The sequence below is a fragment of the Sinohyriopsis cumingii genome, chromosome 10 (assembly GCF_028554795.1).
Source record: "Sinohyriopsis cumingii isolate HCF-2022 chromosome 10, ASM2855479v2, whole genome shotgun sequence".
Classification (NCBI taxonomy): domain Eukaryota; kingdom Metazoa; phylum Mollusca; class Bivalvia; order Unionida; family Unionidae; genus Sinohyriopsis; species Sinohyriopsis cumingii.
Window position 1 is genome coordinate 76,941,130 of NC_142970.1, and position 22,837 is coordinate 76,963,966.

General features: G+C 35.2%; 1 protein-coding gene across 2 annotated transcripts in view; it reads left to right on the top strand.

Annotated features, from left to right (window-relative positions):
* The window catches only part of LOC149790418 (kalirin-like), a 536,347-nt gene that overhangs the window by 487,429 nt on the left and 26,081 nt on the right, over nucleotides 1–22,837 (top strand). For both annotated transcript variants that reach the window (XM_089972467.1, XM_089972468.1), the window contains 7 exons: nucleotides 474–612; nucleotides 7,582–7,797; nucleotides 10,231–10,327; nucleotides 11,270–11,404; nucleotides 14,417–14,584; nucleotides 17,743–17,827; nucleotides 19,694–19,894. In XM_089972467.1, coding sequence (XP_089828593.1) covers nucleotides 474–612; nucleotides 7,582–7,797; nucleotides 10,231–10,327; nucleotides 11,270–11,404; nucleotides 14,417–14,584; nucleotides 17,743–17,827; nucleotides 19,694–19,894 — 1,041 coding nt within the window. The remainder of the gene's footprint in view (nucleotides 1–473; nucleotides 613–7,581; nucleotides 7,798–10,230; nucleotides 10,328–11,269; nucleotides 11,405–14,416; nucleotides 14,585–17,742; nucleotides 17,828–19,693; nucleotides 19,895–22,837) is intronic.

Here is a 22,837-nt window from a genome sequence, read left to right on the forward strand (position 1 = left end):
GTACACAAATGTATCATGAATACTAATAGGTGACCCCCATGCCCAGAATATAGGTCAATATGGCCTAATTTGTCCTGATATATATGAAACTTTGTATCTTGTTTAACAAAAAGCCTTATTTTTTTTAAAAATGACGATAAAATGTTTAATTATTTTGATTCCATTAAAACTTAGCAGTCTGTCTATTAAAAGTTGTCCTTTGTCAAATGCCTTCATAAGGCTGCATCTTTCTGCAGAAAACAAAAAGTGGAGTTAAATAGTGCCTGTAATCTCAATAAAAATAGTAACTTCCTTTGGTTTTGAAAGGATTCCTTGAAGTCCATGTCATGGTGTCGAAGTATACGAAACAAATTACAGAGAACACATATTGATATTCATATAATTTGAAAATAATTGCTACTCCAGTTGTTTAGTCATCCTAGTGAATTTCGGCCAAATGGAAAGCATGGAACATTCGGGAATATCTATTTCAGGAGGAGCACCTGGCAAATGTTCAAGTTGAAGAAGCCTGTGTTCAAGCCAGAGAAAGCCAGAACATCGGATTTTGTTGGCCCAGTCAGCACGGACAGAAAAAGCAGAACACTTCCAAGGACTAAGGAAGGAACATCAAAGGTAGCATAGCATGCCAGCAGATCTGGGTCTATGCAGTTTGTTCAGAGTAATCAAACATTCATCATAGACCCTGATTTACAATTTTCAGTGTACTTGACTATTGTTATTCATTGTGTAACAGGAGAAATTTTTACTTGAGAAACAGCGTTTAATCTACCAATAATGTTCAACCAAGGAAGGCATGCAAAATTGTTGGCATTTTATTAGCACTAATATCTTAACTGTTGCTATTGCATATAGCTATTACTTTTTTTCATGCTGAGAAACCTCATCCATTTGATGTGAATACATCCTCCCACAGAGTAGAGAACTATCCCATAGAAATTGTCTATTCATGCACCTTGCATGCCCATGTGCAGAACAGTCATCTTTTTCAGGATTCCATGTTAATGGATGCATGTTGAATCTTTGACCTTAGAAAATTTGCTAAAGTTGCTATTGCTTCACCATATTGCAGTCTTCCTTCAACAAATATTTTCTTGGTGTTACATTTATCCTCTCTTGATTCTATTTATATATTGGTAACCATTAAAGAATGTGATTCTGTAAGGGACCTCTTAGTTTATCATTGCTGTATCCCACCCCTTCATTAACAATTGCATTCATTATGGAAAGCCTTTTGAAATAGAGCAGCAGAATGATTTATCTAACATACTGGAATTATATATTCGTCGTTTTTAATTTTCTAAAAATCAAATCCGTTTTCTTCACCTTTGAATGTCAATAATTGTTCTTGTGACTCTCATTGTATTGTTATTGTAATGTGTATTTGTAATTAATTAATTACTTTACTACAAGAAAAGACAGGTAAGTTCCTATTCTTTACCTTGTGCACAACCCACGTGGCCGAGTGGTCTAAAGCGCTCTCCGTTACGGATCACTGCCATCTCACCTCTGTCTGTGTGGGTTCGAGTCTCGGATTCGGCTAATGTGGGTATGTGAGAAAGCTTTCCAGTAGCTTCTCGAGGGTCGGTGGTTCTTTCTGGTGATTTCCCGGGTTCTTCCTCCACCATTAATACTAGCCGCCATATATAGCCTATCGTGTGCTGAAAAATGGCATTAAACCCAACAACAACAACAACCTTGTGCACAGATGGATTCATGCACTGGGGTGTATATAGCACACACCATACAAACAACATGCGAGTTCACATGTGACATCATTAAAATATCATTATTCATCATTTTCTTCCACTGTTCATTTCAGAGCATAATGTGGGGACAGTCTGTGGCAAACAGTGGCCACAAGAAGAACCATTTGGGACACTCACCTATATTGCCTTACGTGATCAAAATGCACACAAAGAATCATTGTGTGTTTTGTAATTTATGGTCAACAGAAATTTGGAATCTAACCAAATTCAGATGCACATAGAGAGCAAAGAAAATGTCCCTCTCCCTTTTCAGCAGAATTGTCCAGGTTTCTCCCTTAGAGAGCCCCTAGGATATAGCTGCATGGTGATTAGCTGTTCAGGTCAGAATAGCACTCCTGGGTCCCAGAAGCTTATGGGACCAGTTTCTTCAGAGACCTGTGAGTGCCTTCTAGAAGAAGTGACTGTTTGAGTAGATCACCTCCCTCTACCCCTCTAAACAAGGGAGAAGTCAAACATGCCTCAAAAAGTAATGTGTTTCTCTCTACCATGATAGTAACTGCACTACAGCCAACACTTCCATGGCAGCACACCATGCTATACTGAGTTCAAAGAGCTACACCATACCCTTCTGGGTGTTAAAGCAGATAAAGTAGGCTCTGACATGTCTATGTTGCCTGACCAGTCAATGATCAATCACTAGGCAATGACCAGTCCTGTCGCCAGTCAAAGACTGATGGCCAATTATGTCAATGGTCAGTTTCTGTTGACCAGTCCAATCATCAGTTAATGTCTGCTGACTGGTCACCAGTCACTGGGCAGTTTGCATTCTTGATGGGTCATTGTGTTGTGACCAATTGCAGTCAGTTCATCTTGATGACTAGTCAGATCATATCAGCTACTGGTCAGTTCATATTGGTCGGTTTGGATCCTGTTAACTAGTTTGAGTTGCAGAGACCAGTCTCCTGCTTTTATGCCCAGATGGAATTTGTTGTGTGTTTTGTGGTCTTTGGCCAAACCCCAGTGTAACCATAAAGTGAGACTTCCTTCCACAACCTTACACTCATGACAGTGTTTCTGATCGACATGCCATCTGCAAGAAGACAGAGTGAGCCTCATGACTTGACATCAGCACTGACCATCTCTGATTACTGACAATTACAATTCCATTTCTCTTCTTTGCCAACCAGGATTTGTACCAAAATCAACTATATTGGTAGCTCCACCACTGATAAAGATCCCCAGTCTCAGTCAAATATACGTTGGGGATGATCTAGATAAACTGTTATACTCGTCTCATTCCTTAACAATGGAAAATGGGTCAAAAACATCTATATAAAGAGGAGGGGCAGAGACTGAACCCATCCTAATGACCCCCTCTTAATTCACCTTGGTCTTGTATGTCTTGGGAACAAGCGTACCAGATGTGCCCATATGAGCTCAGGTTCCATGTTCTCAAAACATTTTGACAACAAAATGCTGTGTTTAAACTAATATCAACTTTGATACTTAGAGTATCAATGTTCTACAATTATTTGGTGTTGCTGCAGCAATAATAATTGGATATTTGTTTGGTCATCCAAAGTTATCATTTAGCAGTGACTTTAATAACACATGCACCATACATCAAGAAAGCCTGAACTACAATCTGCAATAAAAACAAAGGACCTTTCATTACAGGAAATCAGCACCAAATTTAAATAAAAGCAATGGAATCTGATGGATTGTTGCATTTTCCAAAGTGACTGGAACACGTTTATTGTGCCATGAAAGTTTCCATTTTTCAGGAAAACGGTTTATGCTTACAATTTCTACCAATGGCAGCATAAACGCAAATTAAATTTCCCATTGTTTGAAACCATAGCTATCTGGCCTTCAAGTTAATTGAAGATGGGGTATCTCACAAAGAAGTTTGTTACATTTTTTTATTTTTTCCACTTGCTTTCATTTTCCTATGAATAGCCTCATTCCCTGGGTAGCCTTGGCAAGATGATAGCTGTCTCCAGCTGACCAAAATCTTGGCCAATTTAAATAGATGCACATGTAGCATGTAAACAACTATAGCCATGTGCTATTGACAACAATATAATAGTGAATAGTTTAGTGTCAATCGGATATAGATCAAACAAGAAATACCATTTTTTATATATCAGCTATTTGTGTTTTCTAACAGGATGTGACTGATGCATGAATTTTATAACATGTGATCTATACTTGAATTCATTGATTTCTCATTAACAGTACTTAATAGACTATGGAATGAACTATATAAATGTAACTTGTCAATATACAAGTGTATTTCAGACTAGTTTGTCTTCATTTATTCAAAAGCACATATATTTTCACCCACCATTTTTGGGCGGTAAACATCATTTTCTTCAGTTAACTGACTTGGTTGGTTATAATACTGTTCAATCCATAACATTGTCTGGTTTTATGGATGCTAACCACCATATTATAGCACAGTCACACTGTACTATCATTCCAAATTAATGTTTTACTCCAAGAATATTATTGAGCCCTTTTGTAATTCCAGTGAATAATGATTTGAATAAATAAATCCATCCAAACTAAAATCTGCACAAAATAATAAGATTGTTTGTTTCAAATGAATTTGTAATTTTTCATGTAAAAATCTTTGTATAATATTCTAAGACACAACAATAGAGCCACTTTATAGGTCAGTCTCCTCTCTAAAACACTCAAAGTTGTCAACAAGTTTTTGAGTTTTCAAGTGAAAAACTAATATCCTACAATTAGATCCAGGTAAACATGTTTGTTGCCATTGATAATGATCTGAATATTTAATCTGTATTGATAGAGAAATATTAGCTATGTATTATGTTGTTTACAAAATAAATGTCACTGGCCAGGTAGACCCCTAGCTTGATTTTGGACAAAGATCAAATACAAAATACAGATATACAGATATAAATAACATATGATCATGGAGAAGAGTCAATTAACAATACAAATGAATATACATATCAAATTTAATATCAGAATTATATGAAATTTAACATGCTAATAGAGGAATCTAATACCAGAATATGTGAAATTTAACATGCTAATAAGGAATCTTATATTAGAATTTATCACATAATAGGTATTGTTTTCCTATAGTATGTGCAGTTTCATATTTTTTATATTACCACACATTAAAATATCACTTTATGTGATTCTGATTGGTTCTAATAAGCCCATGAAATTATTGAGCAGTATTCTCTTTACTGATTGGTTCTGATTGTGGGAAAACTTTTCTAACCCCACCTTCTGGAATTTTTTGTTTTCAGTGAACATTTTTGGCCACCCTTTCTCGTTTCAACTCGCGAGCCAATTGGGGGAAAATGGTCTTGTCCATTTCAATATGGCCAATTTACACCCCCCACCCCACCCCCATGTTTTATGTATAACATATCATAAAAAGTGCCTAAAACCTCCACAACTAGAACAATAACAACAAGCAGAACTTTGGGTATTGCTCAGTTGATAGCAGGTGGGGGTGGAAAGACTGTATATCTTAGTGTGGAATCCACCCTATATACAAGTGTGGTTTGAATGTGAACTGACAGAAGTAAAAAAACTCACCTTAGTTCACAGAAGAATGTAGACATAAACCGGTCTCTCCAACTGACAGAACTTTATCCAACCACAGCATATTGATGCGGTAAATATGTGATGCATATCCGACTCAAAAAGAGATTTGTTTATGTCTTCTATAGTCTAATGCCCCAAATCAAATACTGCAAATATCCAGTCACAAATACATTACAGCAAATATGTGTATTTCTGCATCCAGTATTCTTCTTTTCACAAAAATATCACGACAATGTAATGTTTAGTTGTGATGTGACATTTCAAGGTAAACACTGGCACTGTGTAGAGTATGCTGCTGTGTACCATATCATACAATGTGACATCACAAGCATTGGACATTTTGTGTTGAAAAATGATTTTGTCTTTTGTAAAATGTTCCGTTTATTTGGATGGATGCTTATTCTTTGATTTACAGTTTGCAAAAGATGTATAATCTACTTTTACTATTTCAACTTTGTTTGGGACTATTTTTTATGCACAAGAAATAAAAGGTACAGCGTCTGTCAGAATAACCAAAAATATTTATTCTTCTTTCTATCTAAATAATTTCTACTGAAATAAAAACTATGTGATAAAAAGAATCTCAAATGGTAATGATTTAATATTAAACTTATGAAACTTGTTGAATAATGTCTGGCTTTTACAAGTCAAGGTTCACAAAAGCTGGACATTATTCAACTCGTTTCATAAATTCAATATTAAATCATTACCAATTTGAGATACTCTATAAATGAAATTTAACATGCTAATAGAGGAATCTAATATCAGAATATATGAAATTTAGCATGCTAATAGAGGAATCTAATAAATGAATATTTGAAATTTAACATGCTAATCAAGGAATCTAATAGAATATATGAAATTTAACATGCTAACAGGAATCTAAAAAAGAATATATGAAATTTAGTATGCTAATAGAGGAATCTAATAATAGAATATATAAAATTTAACATGCTAATAGAGGAATCTAATAAATGAATATTTGAAATTTAACATGCTAATCAAGGAATCTAATAGAATATATGAAATTTAACATGCTAATAGAGTAATCTAATAACAGAATATATGAAATTTAACGTGCTAATAGAGTAATCTAATAACAGAATATATGAAATTTAACTTGCTAATAGGGGAATCTAATAAATGAATATTTGAAATTTAACATGCTAATAGAGGAATCTAATAACAGAATATATGAAATTTAACTTGCTAATAGAGGAATCTAATAAAAGAATATATGAAATTTAACATGCTAATAGAGGAATCTAATAACAGAATATATGAAATTTAACATGCTAATAGGGGAATCTAATAAATGAATATTTGAAATTTAACATGCTAATAGAGGAATCTAATAACAGAATATATGAAATTTAACTTGCTAATAGAGGAATCTAATAACAGAATATATGAAATTTAACGTGCTAATAGAGTAATCTAATAACAGAATATATGAAATTTAACTTGCTAATAGGGGAATCTAATAAATGAATATTTGAAATTTAACATGCTAATCAAGGAATCTAATAGAATTTATGAAATTTAACATGCTAACAGAGGAATCTAAAAAAGAATATATGAAATTTAGTATGCTAATAGAGGAATCTAATAATAGAATATATAAAATTTAACATGGTAATAGAGGAATCTAATAAATGAATATTTGAAATTTAACATGCTAATCAAGGAATCTAATAGAATATATGAAATTTAACATGCTAATAGAGTAATCTAATAACAGAACATATGAAATTTAACATGCTAATAGAGGAATCTAATAACAGAATATATGAAATTTAACATGCTAATAGAGGAATCTAATAACAGTATATACTGTCTGTTCCAATTATTCTAACTTGTTATAGTTACAGAATAAACCTAGAATGATGAAACCTCAAGATTTTATGTTAACTGGTATTCCTGTACAAGATGGCTAGATTTCATGGTTATAGGTTTGCCCAAAGATCCTATCAGATTTGAGTGTTTTTAGAGTTCAGTTTGCTTGCAAATGTTTTGAAACAGCAGGGTCAGGAGAGTTGTTTATTTAAGATTTTCTTAAAATATTTCTGAGAAATATCTGTTCTATTCAACAGCAAAACAACATGCCGCAGCAATTCAAAAGATAAAGAGCCATACACCTGGCAATGTATATTGAATGACACTACCAAAAAACAGCTGAAGAGTTTCTTCACGTTTCCCATTTCATATCCTTTTAAATGAAAACCATTCAGATTTGCTCAACTATTCAAGTGACAGTTTATAACCACTGTGTTTATTTCAGCTCCACTCACCCGATTTCATGTATGAAATGTCACCATCTGTACACACTCCTCTCACCAGTATCACCGTCCAGGCGGGTGACACCGCTACACTGATGTGTCGTGTTTGTGGCAGGCCACGTCCAAGCATCATGTGGAAATTTAAAGATAGCGTTGTTATTGTGCCGAACGGAAGAACCCTGATGTCATATGGAGAGGATGGAGTGGCAACATTACAGGTACATTTTAGCGCTTTTTGATCACACCAGTAGTTGAATTTCAAGCTTTTACACCTGTAGAATCTACGATACACCCTAAGATTTTGGTACCATTGTACATTGCACATCGCGAATCTCCCTATCATCATTATGAAATGTTATGGAGAATAAAAATCTATTCTAGTCTTTGAGTAAATTTTTCAGACCGTGTTTGAATGAAACTGTATCTACACACTTATGAGTAGAATTGCGAACTGCATAGCACACCAAAGACATAAAAATGGTACTAGCAGCTGCCTGTCTTGGTGCTCAGCATTAAGAGGTTAGTGTTAGGAATGGTTGGCCTGATGTCATGATAATGTGACCGGGTGGGACATGATGCTACATGTTTGCAGCATGATACCCCATGATAAACTGCCACGCTGCAGACATCATAGTGATATGACTGAAAAATTATTAAAGCTACGTTAAAAATCCAAATCACATGCACAATCTGCATAGACTCATCACGTCATGCTCTGGCACATCCGAGTAAGTGTAATTTGTGAGGAGTAATGAGAACAAATAGACCCTAATCTGCTGGCACATTATGCAATGGCAGATCAGGTTTTATGTTTGTTTGACTTTACTTATAAAACAAGTACTGTATATTCAGTAATCACATTGTAGTGTCATCCACCGACTCACCACTGGTAAAACTAGTAGCACATTTTGCTGTGTACAACTGTGTTAACGATTTTTTTTTACATAGTGCTCAATAGGGTTTTGCCTTGGGTGAAATGAAATGTTTTTACAATATTGGGCTTCTTTTTTACACCAAGATGTTTGAAAATATTTCCAATGATATTCCAGCATTGGAAAAATTAAAGAAAATGTACAAGTCACCATGCTTGAAATAAACTTACCAGAACTTGTATGCAGAACATGACTGCATGTGTGGGCCTTTTCCAATTACAGTTCTCCGAGTATTAATCATATCATTTGACATTAGGTAAATTTTGTATCTTAACTTTTAATTGTTGGTATTATTCAGGCATTTTCTTGCATAATTTGGTTGGATATTTCATATTTTAATCAGTGATAATAGTTCAGGGGGGTCTCCCTCAGTTGTTTATATAATGGTTCTAAATTTTAAATAATTTAACTAATTTCTTAAATTGTCTAAATAAAGAGTTTCACTTTATGAGTCACGTCAGCTAGAATAAAGCCTGCTTTTAATTTCATGTGTTTGCCCATTCACCAAGTTTTAAAAACGTTTGGTGCAATTCTTGCATGGTGAATATATAAATAAACGCACAAAAGAATTGATTAAATATGTAATGTAGTGAATTAATCAAACAGCTGCATTCATTGAGCAGTCAATACAGTTCTGTGACTTTATATTTTTTAGAAGAACTAATACTTAATAGATTTGAAATAATTCAATAAATATCCTCCCCTTCATTACAAATAAGCATGAGTACATTTCAACATGGTAAATCTAAACAATGTTTGGTATAGTGTGATGTGTTTATTGCAACATTAAAATGCAGCGACAGGGAAAATGTAATAGAATTTCAGATGAGGAAAACATCAAAATAGTCATGAGGTGAGATATGTAACACTTGATTACACTGATTTTTTTTTAACGGTTTGCCAGGTTCATATGGTAAGCAAATTTATAAACTGTCTCAGCTGGATCACTAAGCAACAAATTTACAAGGTGTCTCAGTTTGATCACATAGCTACAAATGTACAAGTTCTCTCAACCTTATCATATATCTACAAATTTTCAAGCTGTCTCGACCCGATCACATAGCTACAAATGTACAAGCTCTCTCAACCCAATCACATAGCTACAAATTTTCAAGCTGTCTCGACCCGATCACATAGCTACAAATGTACAAGCTCTCTTAACCCAATCACATAGCTACAAATTTTCAAGTGTCTCGACCCGATCACATAGCAACAAGTTCATGTTTTAATTTAATAGCAATGCTTTTTTCATATCATTTTATGGTATATCATGTAACAAGTTATCTAATTAAAACCATAATTAATGGACATGTCACAAAATGAGTCTTCCAATTAAAACCTTGTTTAATGGACAATAATATTCAGCTTAAGTATGTCTACCATTAAGCTCGCAGTGAACTGGTCATATATTTATGAATATATTTTTACCTTGAGTAGGTTCATTTACCATGGTAGATTAGAGCAAACATATTAACACCAAACATTTAGCCAGTCAGCTGGGTTACAGCAGAGCTGTTCAGGGGAAATTTCACTGTAATATTCTGAATTGTGTGTTTACAATATCGTACCAATTTTATCACATGTCATTCAAACATGTATCTGTTTATCAAACATAAGACATTCTTAATAGGAACAGATTTCAACCAAATATATAAACTAAATTATATTATCCAAAAGAGTCTGAGCGGCAATTTTTTTCTTCTGCTTTCCTCATTGCAGATTTCCCAGGTTACACTGTCAGATAGTGGAGAATACTCCTGTGTTGCCACCAGTGAAATTGGAGGAGTTTTTACTAGAGCAACAATGACCGTAATGGGTAAGGGCAGCTTCCTTGTAAAATAAATTTGCTAGAGGAAAATATATTTTCATATTTTTTAAGCATCAGGGTTCATACAGTCTTTGAAGGTCTTTGACAGTTTGGGAAAAATGAGGTAGCATTTTTATGGCCTTTAAGATCTGGGAAAATCAAACAGATCACCATGAGGTCTTTAAAAGTTTTTGAAAATTGAAATAAACTCAACATTTTAATTTCTTTCCATAATCACAAATAAAATTGTCCAAGGTTGTTAGATTTGGATGTAGTCGAGTTTTCCTGGTTTCTTTCTTTTGATGACCCGTTTCATTTTTAAACAATATTTTAGTATTTTGCATTCATTGTTTTCTCATATAACATAACTTGTATACAAAATGTTAGCAAAAAAAAGGTCTTGGAAATCTATGTTGGCTTACCTCTATGTAATGTGGCTGACATTTCTTTGGATATTGTACTTGTGGAAATTGTACATGATCTAAGCTTACTGCTAACTAAAATGACTGCTTCCTTGTGCTGAAAAAATCAGCCTGAATTAGTCTAAACTACACCATCTTTAGCAGCTATTAAAATAGGGAAAATTAATTTTGCCAGACTAGAAAATATTTTCTGAAAGTGCAAAAATATAAAATGTAAAAAAAGTTATAAGCTATTTTTTAACAATTAACCTCTAAAGTTCAGGAAGTGAAAATGACCAAGTGGAGCTAGCGGTTTTTGAAAGATGCACATCTGGAGTAAGACCAAGCTGTATACTCTATAACCCATATTACACCCATCAATCATACACCAAAAATAAAGGGAATTCAAGGATCTTTGAACAATACCAGCTAGTATAACCCAATGCAAAATATGAAACTGTAGAGCGCCACCTTTGTTGTCAGCCCTTTATCTCTCCACTCATGTCCATTTTGAAAAAAGCTAAGTCTGTGTTCTCCACATTATTTCCAGATCGTCCTGGCCCACCTACAAAACCTCAGATAATGAATCAAGTTGGGACAGCAGTCCATTTAGAGTGGTCACCCCCTCCTACCTCTCATTATGGAGGTCAGATTCAGGGCTATACCATAGAGTACAAAGAAGCAGGTAAGATCAGATTCAGGGATATACCATATAGTACAAAGAAGCAGGTAAGATCAGGTTCAGAGCTGTATCATATTATACAAAGAAGCAGGCAAGATAAGATTAAAGGATGTACCATAATGTACAAAGAGGCAGGTCAGATCATACTTGTCTTAAAGGAGAATAACACAGTGCTGGACATCAAGACAAGGAAATCCTGGTCCCAAGTTACATTTAAGGCTCAGCCAAGTAGATGAAGGCAAAACTAAGATAACCCATTGACTTGAATTTCCTATTCTCATTGCAAATAACTAAATGGATTGCATGTTATAGTTTGTTAAGCTCATGATAATCACTGTCAAGCTCAGTAACTTTTCAGCATCTCAGAATGTAGTTAAAATTACCAAATTCTTTTTTGGAAATAAATGTTTTGAATACCATTTGTATCAGCACAAAGAGCAACATCATTCATTCAATAAATGCTGAAAAGATTCATCTTTGTTCATGTAATCTGCCATTTTGTTCTTGGAGTCATGGAAGAGATAATTTCTGACACAGGAATGACTGGTTATGAGCTTTCTTGCACCAGGTAAACAAACATTGTGTTCTCATTAGACAAATTATTTATCATAAAAGATGTAAAATAATTTAATGAAAACTAGATGATACAATGTTTGTTTACATGAGACAGATGGTTAGTTTGAATTTCTATGCTAGTTTTAACAAAAAGAAAGGGGGGGGTGTTAAGCATGCAAGAGTATTCATGTTTTGCTCCAATAACAATGTCATGAGCTAAGATTGATTATAATACAGTCTCATACCGTATTTTCCATAGCTCAGCTTCACAACTATAAGACCACTCTGGTGGCCTAGTGGTTAGAGCATCTGCCTCGGATGCAGGAGGTCATGGGCCTCTCCCTGGCCAAATGGTACTAACAGCTGCCTCGCTTGGCACTCAGCATTAAGTGGTTAGTGTTAGGACTGGTTGGCCTGGTGTCAGGATAATGTGACAGGATAGGACATGATGCTATATGTCTGTGGGATGATGCCCCAGTGCTAGACATCGCTATAAACTGCCACACTGTGGACATTGTAGCAATATGACTATTTTTAAAAAAAGCTATGTTAAAAATCCAAATCACACACATGACCAGCCACCAATTATATCTGGGTGTTATTACTAATCAGCTGTTATATGTGTGTGTGTGTGTGTGTGTGTGTTAAAGAGCTTAATCTCACTCTAAGTGCATATCAGATTCTAAGTGCATATCAGATTCTAGCTGTTAGTAGTGACAGTTGGCCAGAACATTATTCCCAGCATTCTGGATGTTTGATACCAGCCTGTCAACAGGTTCAATTCTGTTGTTTATCTTCCAATGGCTAAATGAGCCTGGACCATTTCATGCTCTTGGAAAAGGCACAAATGTTAAATTATTTAAGATCCCTTATCCCTAACCCTTACGAAAACAAGAGAAGAATGGCAAAGCAGGCAGTTATGTAGCTGGGCTTGGTTCTGTAAGCAATAATGGTTTTGATTTTTGTGAAGATTTTAGCTTTATTTTACTTAAAGTTGTTGGACCCTTACTTGGTGTTTTGTGTCCTTTGTACCCAAATGTAACAGTGTGCCATTCCTAACCAGCCATAGTATGTGTATGCAATTATCAACCAGCCATAGTATGTGTATGCAATTATCAACCAGCCATAGTATGTGTATGCAATTATCAACCAGCCATTATATGTGTATGCAGTTATCAACCAGCCATAGTAGGGGCCTCAAGTGGCCGTGTGGTCTAAAGCACTCTACGTTACGGATCACTGCCATCTAACCTCTGTCTGTGTGGGTTCGAGTCTCAAATTCGGCTAATGTGGTTATGTGAGAAAGCTTGCCAGTAGCTTCTCGTGGGTCGGTGGTTCTTTCCGGGGTTTTCCGGGTTCTTCCTCCACCATTAATACTGGCCGCCGTGTATAGCCTATCGTGTGCTGAAAAATGGCGTTAAACCCTACAACAGCAACATCAACAACAACAACTAGCCATAGTATGTTTATGCAATTATCAACTTGCCATAGTATGTGTATGCAATTATCAACCAGCCATAGTATGTGTTTGCAATTATCAACCAGCCATAGTATGTGTATGCAGTTATCAACCAGCCATAGTATGTGTATGCAATTACCAACTTGCCATAGTATGTGTATGCAATTATCAACCAGCCATAGTATGTGTATGCAATTATCAACCAGCCATAGTATGTGTACACAGTTATCAACCAGCCATAGTATGTGTATGCAATTATCAACCAGCCATAGTATGTGTATGCAATTATCAACCAGCCATAGTATGTGTATGCAATTATCAACCAGCCATAGTATGTGTATGCAATTACCAACTTGCCATAGTATGTGTATGCAATTATCAACCAGCCATAGTATGTGTATGCAATTACCAACTTGCCATAGTAAGTGTATGCAATTATCAACCAGCCATAGTATGTGTATGCAATTATCAACCAGCCATAGTATGTGTATGCAATTATCAACCAGCCATAGTACTGTATGTGTATGCAATTATCAACCAGCCATGGTATGTGTATGCAGTTATCAAGCAGCCATGGTATGTGTATACAATTACCAACCAGCCATTGTATGTGTACATGTTTACCAATCAGCTGTTGTATGTGAACCTGTTTACCAACCAGACATTATATGTGGCTGCCATACTCGGTAGATTTGACTGAGTGCTTAATTTCTGGCATCAAGGTTTTTCAAGATAGGACAATAAAAAGAAATCTTTTTTTATCTGACATCAATAAAAGAAAAGATTTAATTAAGAGTTTCGTATGACAGTTAAGTGAAGTGTAAATGAATTGTTGGGAGACGTTGTGGCATAAAGAACCTCCAACCAAATTTCATAGCTAATTTCTGTTACATTCGGCTCTTAGATCTGTATGATTCATATGGGCAGTCCATTCTGAGTTGTAGGTTCTTTTCTATTTACACTTAACATTTTATTGGCAAGGTTGAATTCTTACATTGCAGGTTGTGATCACTGGCTGTCTGCCATACCCTATGTGCCAAACACATCTCAGGTTCTAGGAGACCTGACACCAGGTGTAACATATCAGTTCCGAGTCTTTGCCAACAACACTATTGGCCGTAGTCACCCAAGTCTATCATCTGACTATGTCTGTATACCCACAGAGTCTGGTGAGTCTTCCAAGTTTCTCATTTTACCCACATGAAAAGTCCATGTTTATGATAAGCCTGTCTTTCTCGGCAAGCATGTTTCGTGATAACCCCATTTTTCAAAACAAATCCATTTCATTATAAGCCCATGTTTCATGATAAGCCCAGGATTCATAATAAGCCCATGTTTCATGATAGGCCCATTTCATGCTCTCATGTTTCATGGTGAGCCCTCGGTTTATTATATACCCAGGTGTAATGATAAACTCATGTTTCATGATAGGCCCAGGATTGATAATAAGCCCATGTTTCATAATAAGCCCATTTCATGCTCTCATGTTTCATGAGGAGTCCTGATTTTGATGATAATCCCAGGTTTAATGATAAAATAATTTTTCATGATAAGCCCAGGATTCATAATAAGCCCATGTTTCATGATAAGCCCATTTCATGCTCTCATGTTTCATGATGAGTCCTGATTTGATGATAATCCCAGGTTTAATGATAAAATCATGTTTCAGGATAAGCCCATTTCATGATGAGCCCTTGTTTCATGATGAGCCCTTGTTTTCAGTAAGCTTGTTTCATGATAAGCCCTGGTTTCATGACAAGCCCTGGTTTTATGGTAAACTCATTACTTTGGGATTTATTAACTAAAGAAAATCCAAACTTTTTAATTTTTCTCACATAGACTTTTGTGTCAATGTTGAAATTACACAAAATGCTAACTGGGTAAAATACACACAGTTCTCACAAATATGTTTTTGCAATCTTCTGAGGGACTTCAATGAAAGTTAACAATTCTAATCCTTTAAAAAGTTACCAGAGTTCAAAATCCCAGGAGGGATATGAGACAGTGATTCAATCATGAGGCTTCGACAGGTCCAGGAGACAGGCTTTCATACCTTTTTGCTTTTGAGTGCTTATGCAATTGGGAAAACATAATGACCAAGGAAATACAAGGGATAATTTTGAGTACCTTATTTTCAATGTCCCACATATAAAGTTAGCAAAAGGTCATTTGAGCTGATTTGTCAGTCTTTCAAATAACGTAGTTGGGTCTATCTACAATACAAAGGTCACACAGCTCAGTATTTTAAGTTTTCTTGTCATTTAGTAACTATAGAGCTGTTTGTTGTAGGGTTTAACATCATTTTTTTAGCACACAATAGGCTATACATGGCGGGCAGTATTAATGGTGGAGGAAAACCCTGGAAAGAACCACTGCCCCACGAGAAGCTATTGGCAAGCTTTTTCACGTACCCACATTGGGTGAATCTGAGACTCAAACCCACGCCGACAGAGGTGAGATGGCAGTGATCCATAATGGTGAGTACTTTAGACCACTCTGCCACTTAGGGCCCCAGAGCTGTTTGAGAAACTGGGATGAAACTTTGTGTATTTGTATATAATCACTAAAAAGTATGTCATGCATGACAGTGGAGAGTCCTGTTTTCAAGATCAAGGCACGGTTCAATCTGCAAGTTTTCTGTCACATTTTCCCTTCCACCCAATAACTTGAGAACCATTTATAATGAATTGATGGAGCTTGGTTTATGTCTGTATCAGCTTGCTTCATATGCCACATTGGGTGCAGTTACCATTATCTTCAAGATTACGGTCATATATCAATATTTGTGAGTTTCTGTCATGTCTCTTTACCAGTATATAAAAGCTGTTTGAGATAAATAGATGAAACTTGGTAGAGTTGTATATTGCCTTGGTAGAGTTGTATATTGCCTTGGTAGAGTTGTTTATTACCTTGGTAGAGTTGTATATTACCTTGGTAGAGTTGTATATTGCCTTGGTAGAGTTGTATATTGCCTTGGTAGAGCTGTATATTGCCTACCACTTTCAGTACCATATCTTGACAGGTCAGTATCTTCCTTTTTTCGTCTTTTTAATTCAAAAGCTGTATGTTGTACCATGATCAATCATCCACTTTATTGTTGTGAATTTAATGGCATGTCATGTAGCACTGTCAAGGTGGTATTATCCTTAAAGCCAAGGTCACAACTGTAGCACTGTCAAGGTGTTAGTATCTCTAGGTCAAGGTCACAATTACATTTTACATCCATTTCAGCAGTTAATTACTCTAATGCTCTTTGAAATACAAGCCACAAAACTTTATTACTTACCTTGTCTGTCCATTAACATTAAAGCTCTGTTGTAAAGGTGGATGGGGGACAAAGATTCAATCACTGAATGACAATTCGGCTCATCATTACATGCCTAAAATTGGTGTCTACTTGGCGTATTCATCTCCATCTTCAAAGCTGTACAGCAAGTAAGGACTCGGTCCTCCACAAATGTATCACAAGTTAATACCCACATCACAGTGGAGCTCAAGCCTGACTGGACGTTTAATACCTGGATGTTGCACTGCAAAGTCAGATGAAAACTACACCAGCACAAGTGAAAAATGACAAATACACAATGTACATACTATATGTAATCACAAAACTGCTTCAGTTACCATGTAATCACAACACTGATCCAGTTACCATGTAATCACAGCACTGCTCACAGGTGAGATACCATGTAATCACAACACTACTCACAGGTGAGATACCATGTAATCACATCACTACTCACAAGTGGGATACTGGGGGCCCCAAGTGGCCGAGTGGTCTAAAGCGCTCTCCGTTACAAATCACTGCCATCTCACCTCTGTCTGTGTGGGTTCGAGTCTCAGATTCGGCTAATGTGGGTATGTGATAAAGCTTGCCAGTAGCATCTTGTGGGTCGGTGGTTCTTTCCAGTGGGGGTTTCCAGGTTCTTCCTCCACCAATAATACTGGCCACCATGTATAGCCTATTGTGTGCTGAAAACTGGCATTAAACCCTACAACAACAACAACAAGTTGGATACCATGAAATAAATAACAACACTACTCATAGGCAAGATACCATCTAATCACAACACTACTCACAGGTGAGATACCATGTAATCAACATTACTCACTTGTGAGATACTATGTAATAACAACACTACCCATAGGTGAGATACCATCTGATCACCAGACTACTCACAGTTGAGATACCATGCAATCACAACATTACTCACAGGTGAAATACCATGCAATCACAACACTACTCACAAAAGAACCTTTGTTTATATAAAATGCTCTTGTTTTTAATTGATTCACATTTATTTTTCTATTTATCTTTCTTTCCTAGAATTGAGTGAAAGAGAAGATGCCAGCTATGCTATATGGAAGACAACATTTGAGAATGATTTTTCAGAAATGGAAGAGTTAGGAAGGTAAGATGGATATTTGAAAATGAAGAGTTAGGAAGGTAAACCAGATCTTTCAAATAAAGACTTTGGAGGTAAAATAGATCTTCAAATGCTTCAAGTAAAACACATAATCATTCAGATCAGTACTTTGAGTCCATTCCTTTTGAAAAATTTGTAAAATAAGAGAAAATGGAAGATAATGTATAAGTCATTTTATGAAGTGTACATGATTTTGTAGACCCTAGGAAGAACTCTTTTACATGTATGTCTCAAACTTTGTATGGAATCCCAAATAACACTTGATTGTAATAGAAGTTGTTGTAGTAATAATAACAATAACAGAACATAACATTCTGCTAAAGTTTTAGCAAGTCCATGCAAATGACTAATGGGAATTGAAACAGCAATTACTTTTCCAACAATTCATCAACAGTTCAAAAAGGTTTTTATTAAAGTCTTTCATTTGCATAAATTTCCACAACTGTTTAATACTTTGTCATGATTTTTGGCTTCTGCCATTATGAAGTTAAGAAATTCATTATATTATATGCTGAATTGGCCCTTTACCATGGGGTCAAGGTCAGCGTCTTAGAAACTTTGCATTTAGGGTCTTGCTTTTAAGTTTTTTCATTTACATATTATTTCCAAAATTTCCTTGATGGATTTTCTTCTCACTGTGGATGATAAATAACTAAATTAAAACAATTCATTCTGTGATAATCTCACTTAACTTTATGACCTCAAAGGTCACACATTTTACTGCAGTCATTTTACAGCAATGCTTCATCTTGCACTCAACATGCACACAAAAAAAACAAAGTATGATAATGCTTTAACTCATTGACCTCTGGTCATGAGGTAGTAGCCTACTGCCGAGCTCTGTAGCATCAAGGTCATGTATGATACACTAAAGTGGGTTGTATTATAGAAAGGTTGACGGATGTTGCTCTACAATGATACCAAATAATCTGGAAGTTCTATTTGTACTACAAAATACATAGGTAAAAATCTAATTTTTTGCACCCGATTTGTTTTCTACCCAAAATTCACCTGTGGTCGGAATCTGATTTTGTGTCCGGATTTTAGACTTTTTGGCCTCAGATCTAAGGCAGCCCAGTCTGAACTGCACACAGACAGATGAACCTTTGCAAAAAGTATGATAAGACGGACATTTGGAATAAAGAGTGGTCTCGATACGAACATTATGGGTCCGTTAAGCAAAAACAAATAAAAAATCCAACTGTTACCCCTCTGCTCATGCGCAAGTGAGAAATAGCCAATGAAAAACAATGTTTCTAACACAACTAGGCATTAGGTTAATGGAAAATCACTTGGGATTCAATGTATTAGGATGTATTCAGAAATAGCCCACAAAATGTGTTTCCTACTCACATTTCAAGTGAAAACAGCAAAAACCTCCAGGGGTTAATGAGTTAAGCATAACTGGAAATGTACCCAGAGAACACAGATTTCGTGACAATATAATATGATTTAAAGTCAAACTTTAGAGTTAAAAAAGGGGCAGTTACTTGCTAAATTTTAATGGAAAAAATATGGAAACTGAATATGACATGTTCTTGATAATTTGCTTCATTTCAAATTTTTTGCCAAGTCTGGGGCTTCCTTAAATCTTTGGGAAATTGCGAAGAGTGGACTTGAATATATTTCCATATTAGGTTGATGTTCACTGGCAAGAGTAATGCTTTTTTCCCTCCATCTATAATGGAGGGGGTTACACAAAAATGCCTTACTGTTTTGTATCTATTGAAAAGATGAAATTCACAATTTTTTTTAGATCATTAATGGAAGACCTCACTTCTCTGGATATTCTATGTACATGTTGAAAACTGGAATGATATTTTTAATAAACATTTGATGTTTTTGTTTCAGGGGACGGTTTGCTGTGGTAAAAAGGTGCATACAAAAATGTTCCGGGCAGGTGCTTGCTGCAAAATTGATTAATAGTGGTCTACAAAGTAAAGAAGCCGTAGAGACAGAATTCAATACACTACAGAGTTTGCAACATGTTAATCTGGTTCGAGTCTATGACCTATATGAGACAAGCAACAGTCTCATTATAATAATGCAGTTGTAAGTGTTTACAGTGTATTTTGATCTATATGAGATGGGTAACACTCTGATTATAATATTGAAGACCTGCCAACCCTTACGATTTTGCCATAAAGTTTTGCCATAAGTCTTACAAAAATTACCCTTAAAATATGAACTTACAACATAAAGGCAAAAGCTACAGAAAAATGATTGTTGCTGAAAAATCCGGATAAGTGGTTCATCTGTGTTTGATTTGGATCTGGATTTCATATTAAAATTAGTGAAATTAGTCAGGGAACCAGATACCTTTAAAGTAGCACCTCAGATGCTTTGAACTGCTCCTATTTTTTCATTTGAAGCGTCTGCATGATCAAACTGTTGATTTTAGAGATTTTTTAAAATGGCATCCAGCAAGCGATGCATGTTTAAGACAAAAATGAAAATAAGCCTGCTGAAAGAATAGAAAGGAATATTCAGATTCTTGTGAATAAAAGCTGGATGGGACACATTTATGTTTATTGGACATCGCATGTCAGTTTGAGTACGTCTTGCAGCAGAGTTATGATTGCCATCGTCATGTGAAATGGAAAAAGAATTCACAAGAATTACATCAAGTTGAGAGAAAGCAACAAGCATTGAACTGCATAGGGTTTGGAACTAAATTTTGGGCAGCCGTACTAGTGGTAAATAAAGTCTACGCGTACTTTACAAACTTTTCAGTTCAATATGTTTATCGTCACTGCGTGTTCAAATACCAAACTTTTAATTATGTTTTCCAGCTTTACAATAGCAGTTTGTGATATTTTGTTACACCTTACTGAAAGCTGGTCAATCTTATGGAAAAAAATCAACTGCCTTACTGAGACGGACTCGTCAGGGTTGGCAGGTCTGATAATGCAGTTGTAAGTGTTTACAGTGTATCTTTGACTTTTATGAGACAGGCAACAGTCTGATTGTAATAATGCAGTTGTGTTTACAGTGTGTTTGGACCTATATGAGACATGTGACAGTCTGATTGTAATAATGCATTAGTAAGTATTTACATTGCATCTCTACGGTTTTTTGTGTTATTGTTTAGAGTTAATGTATGCAGAAAGTAACAGTTGATGTTTATTTTCATTGCTTCTTAATATGATTGGAGGCAAGAATAGGTAAACACACTGATTTGTACATACAGGCAAGAATATGTAAACACACTGATTTGTACATACAGGCAAGAATATGTAAACACACTGATTTTTACATAAAAGGCAAGAATATGTAAACACACTGATTTGTACATACAGGCAAGAATATGTAAACACACTGATTTGTACATAAAGGCAAGAATGTGTAAACACACTGATTTGTACATACAGGCAAGAATATGTAAACACACTGATTTTTACATACAGGCAAGAATATGTAAACTCACTGATTTGTACATACAGGCAAGAATATGTAAACACACTGATTTGTACATACAGGCAAGAATATGTAAACTCACTGATTTGTACATACAGGCAAGAATATGTAAACACACTGATTTTTACATAAAAGGCAAGAATATGTAAACACACTGATTTGTACATACAGGCAAGAATATGTAAACACACTGATTTGTACATAAAGGCAAGAATGTGTAAACACACTGATTTGTACATACAGGCAAGAATATGTAAACACACTGATTTTTACATACAGGCAATAATATGTAAACACTGATTTTTACATACAGGCAAGAATATGTAAACACACTGATTTGTACATAAAGGCAAGAATGTGTAAACACACTGATTTTTACATACAGGTAAGAATATGTAAACACACTGATTTGTACATACAGGCATAATATGTAAACACTGATTTGTACATACAGGCATAATATGTAAACTCACTGATTTGTACATACAGGCAAGAATATGTAAACACACTGATTTGTACATACAGGCATAATATGTAAACACACTGATTTGTACATACAGGCATAATATGTAAACACTGATTTGTACATACAGGCATAATATGTAAACACTGATTTGTACATACAGGCATAATATGTAAACTCACTGATTTGTACATACAGGCAAGAATATGTAAACACACTGATTTGTACATACAGGCATAATATGTAAACACACTGATTTGTACATACAGGCAATAATATGTAAACTCACTGATTTGTACATACAGGCAAGAATATGTAAACACACTGATTTGTACATACAGGCAAGAATATGTAAACTCACTGATTTGTACATACAGGCAAGAATATGTAAACACACTGATTTGTACATACAGGCATAATATGTAAACACACTGATTTGTACATACAGGCATAATATGTAAACTCACTGATTTGTACATACAGGCAAGAATATGTAAACACACTGATTTGTACATACAGGCATAATATGTAAACACACTGATTTGTACATACAGGCATAATATGTAAACTCACTGATTTGTACATACAGGCAAGAATATGTAAACACTGATTTGTACATACAGGCAAGATTGTGTAAACACACTGATTTGTACATACATGCAAGAATGTGTAAACACACTGCTATGTATAGACAGGCAAAAATGTGTAAACACACTTATATATACATAAAAGGCAAGAATATGTAATTACATGTAAATACAGGTATAGCATACATATTATGGGATACATGCAGAGAGAGCATAATTGTATGTTGTAAAGTACATAATCATCATCAACTTATTAACAAGGCATAGTGTGTGTGTGTGTGGAAAGGGAGGAATTGTTTGTTGTAATATGCACAATCATAAACATTTCAACAGAGCAGTGTGTGTGTGTGTGTATGTAGAAAGGGAGAGAAAGAAAGATATAACACAGTTGTGTGTTGTAATATACATAATCATAAACATATCAACATGGCATATTACCCATGTTCCTGTCACATAATCTAAAATCTCCCACATTTACACATGCTGTTTAAATATCCATTACATATTACAAGTCAGAAGACCTTTAAA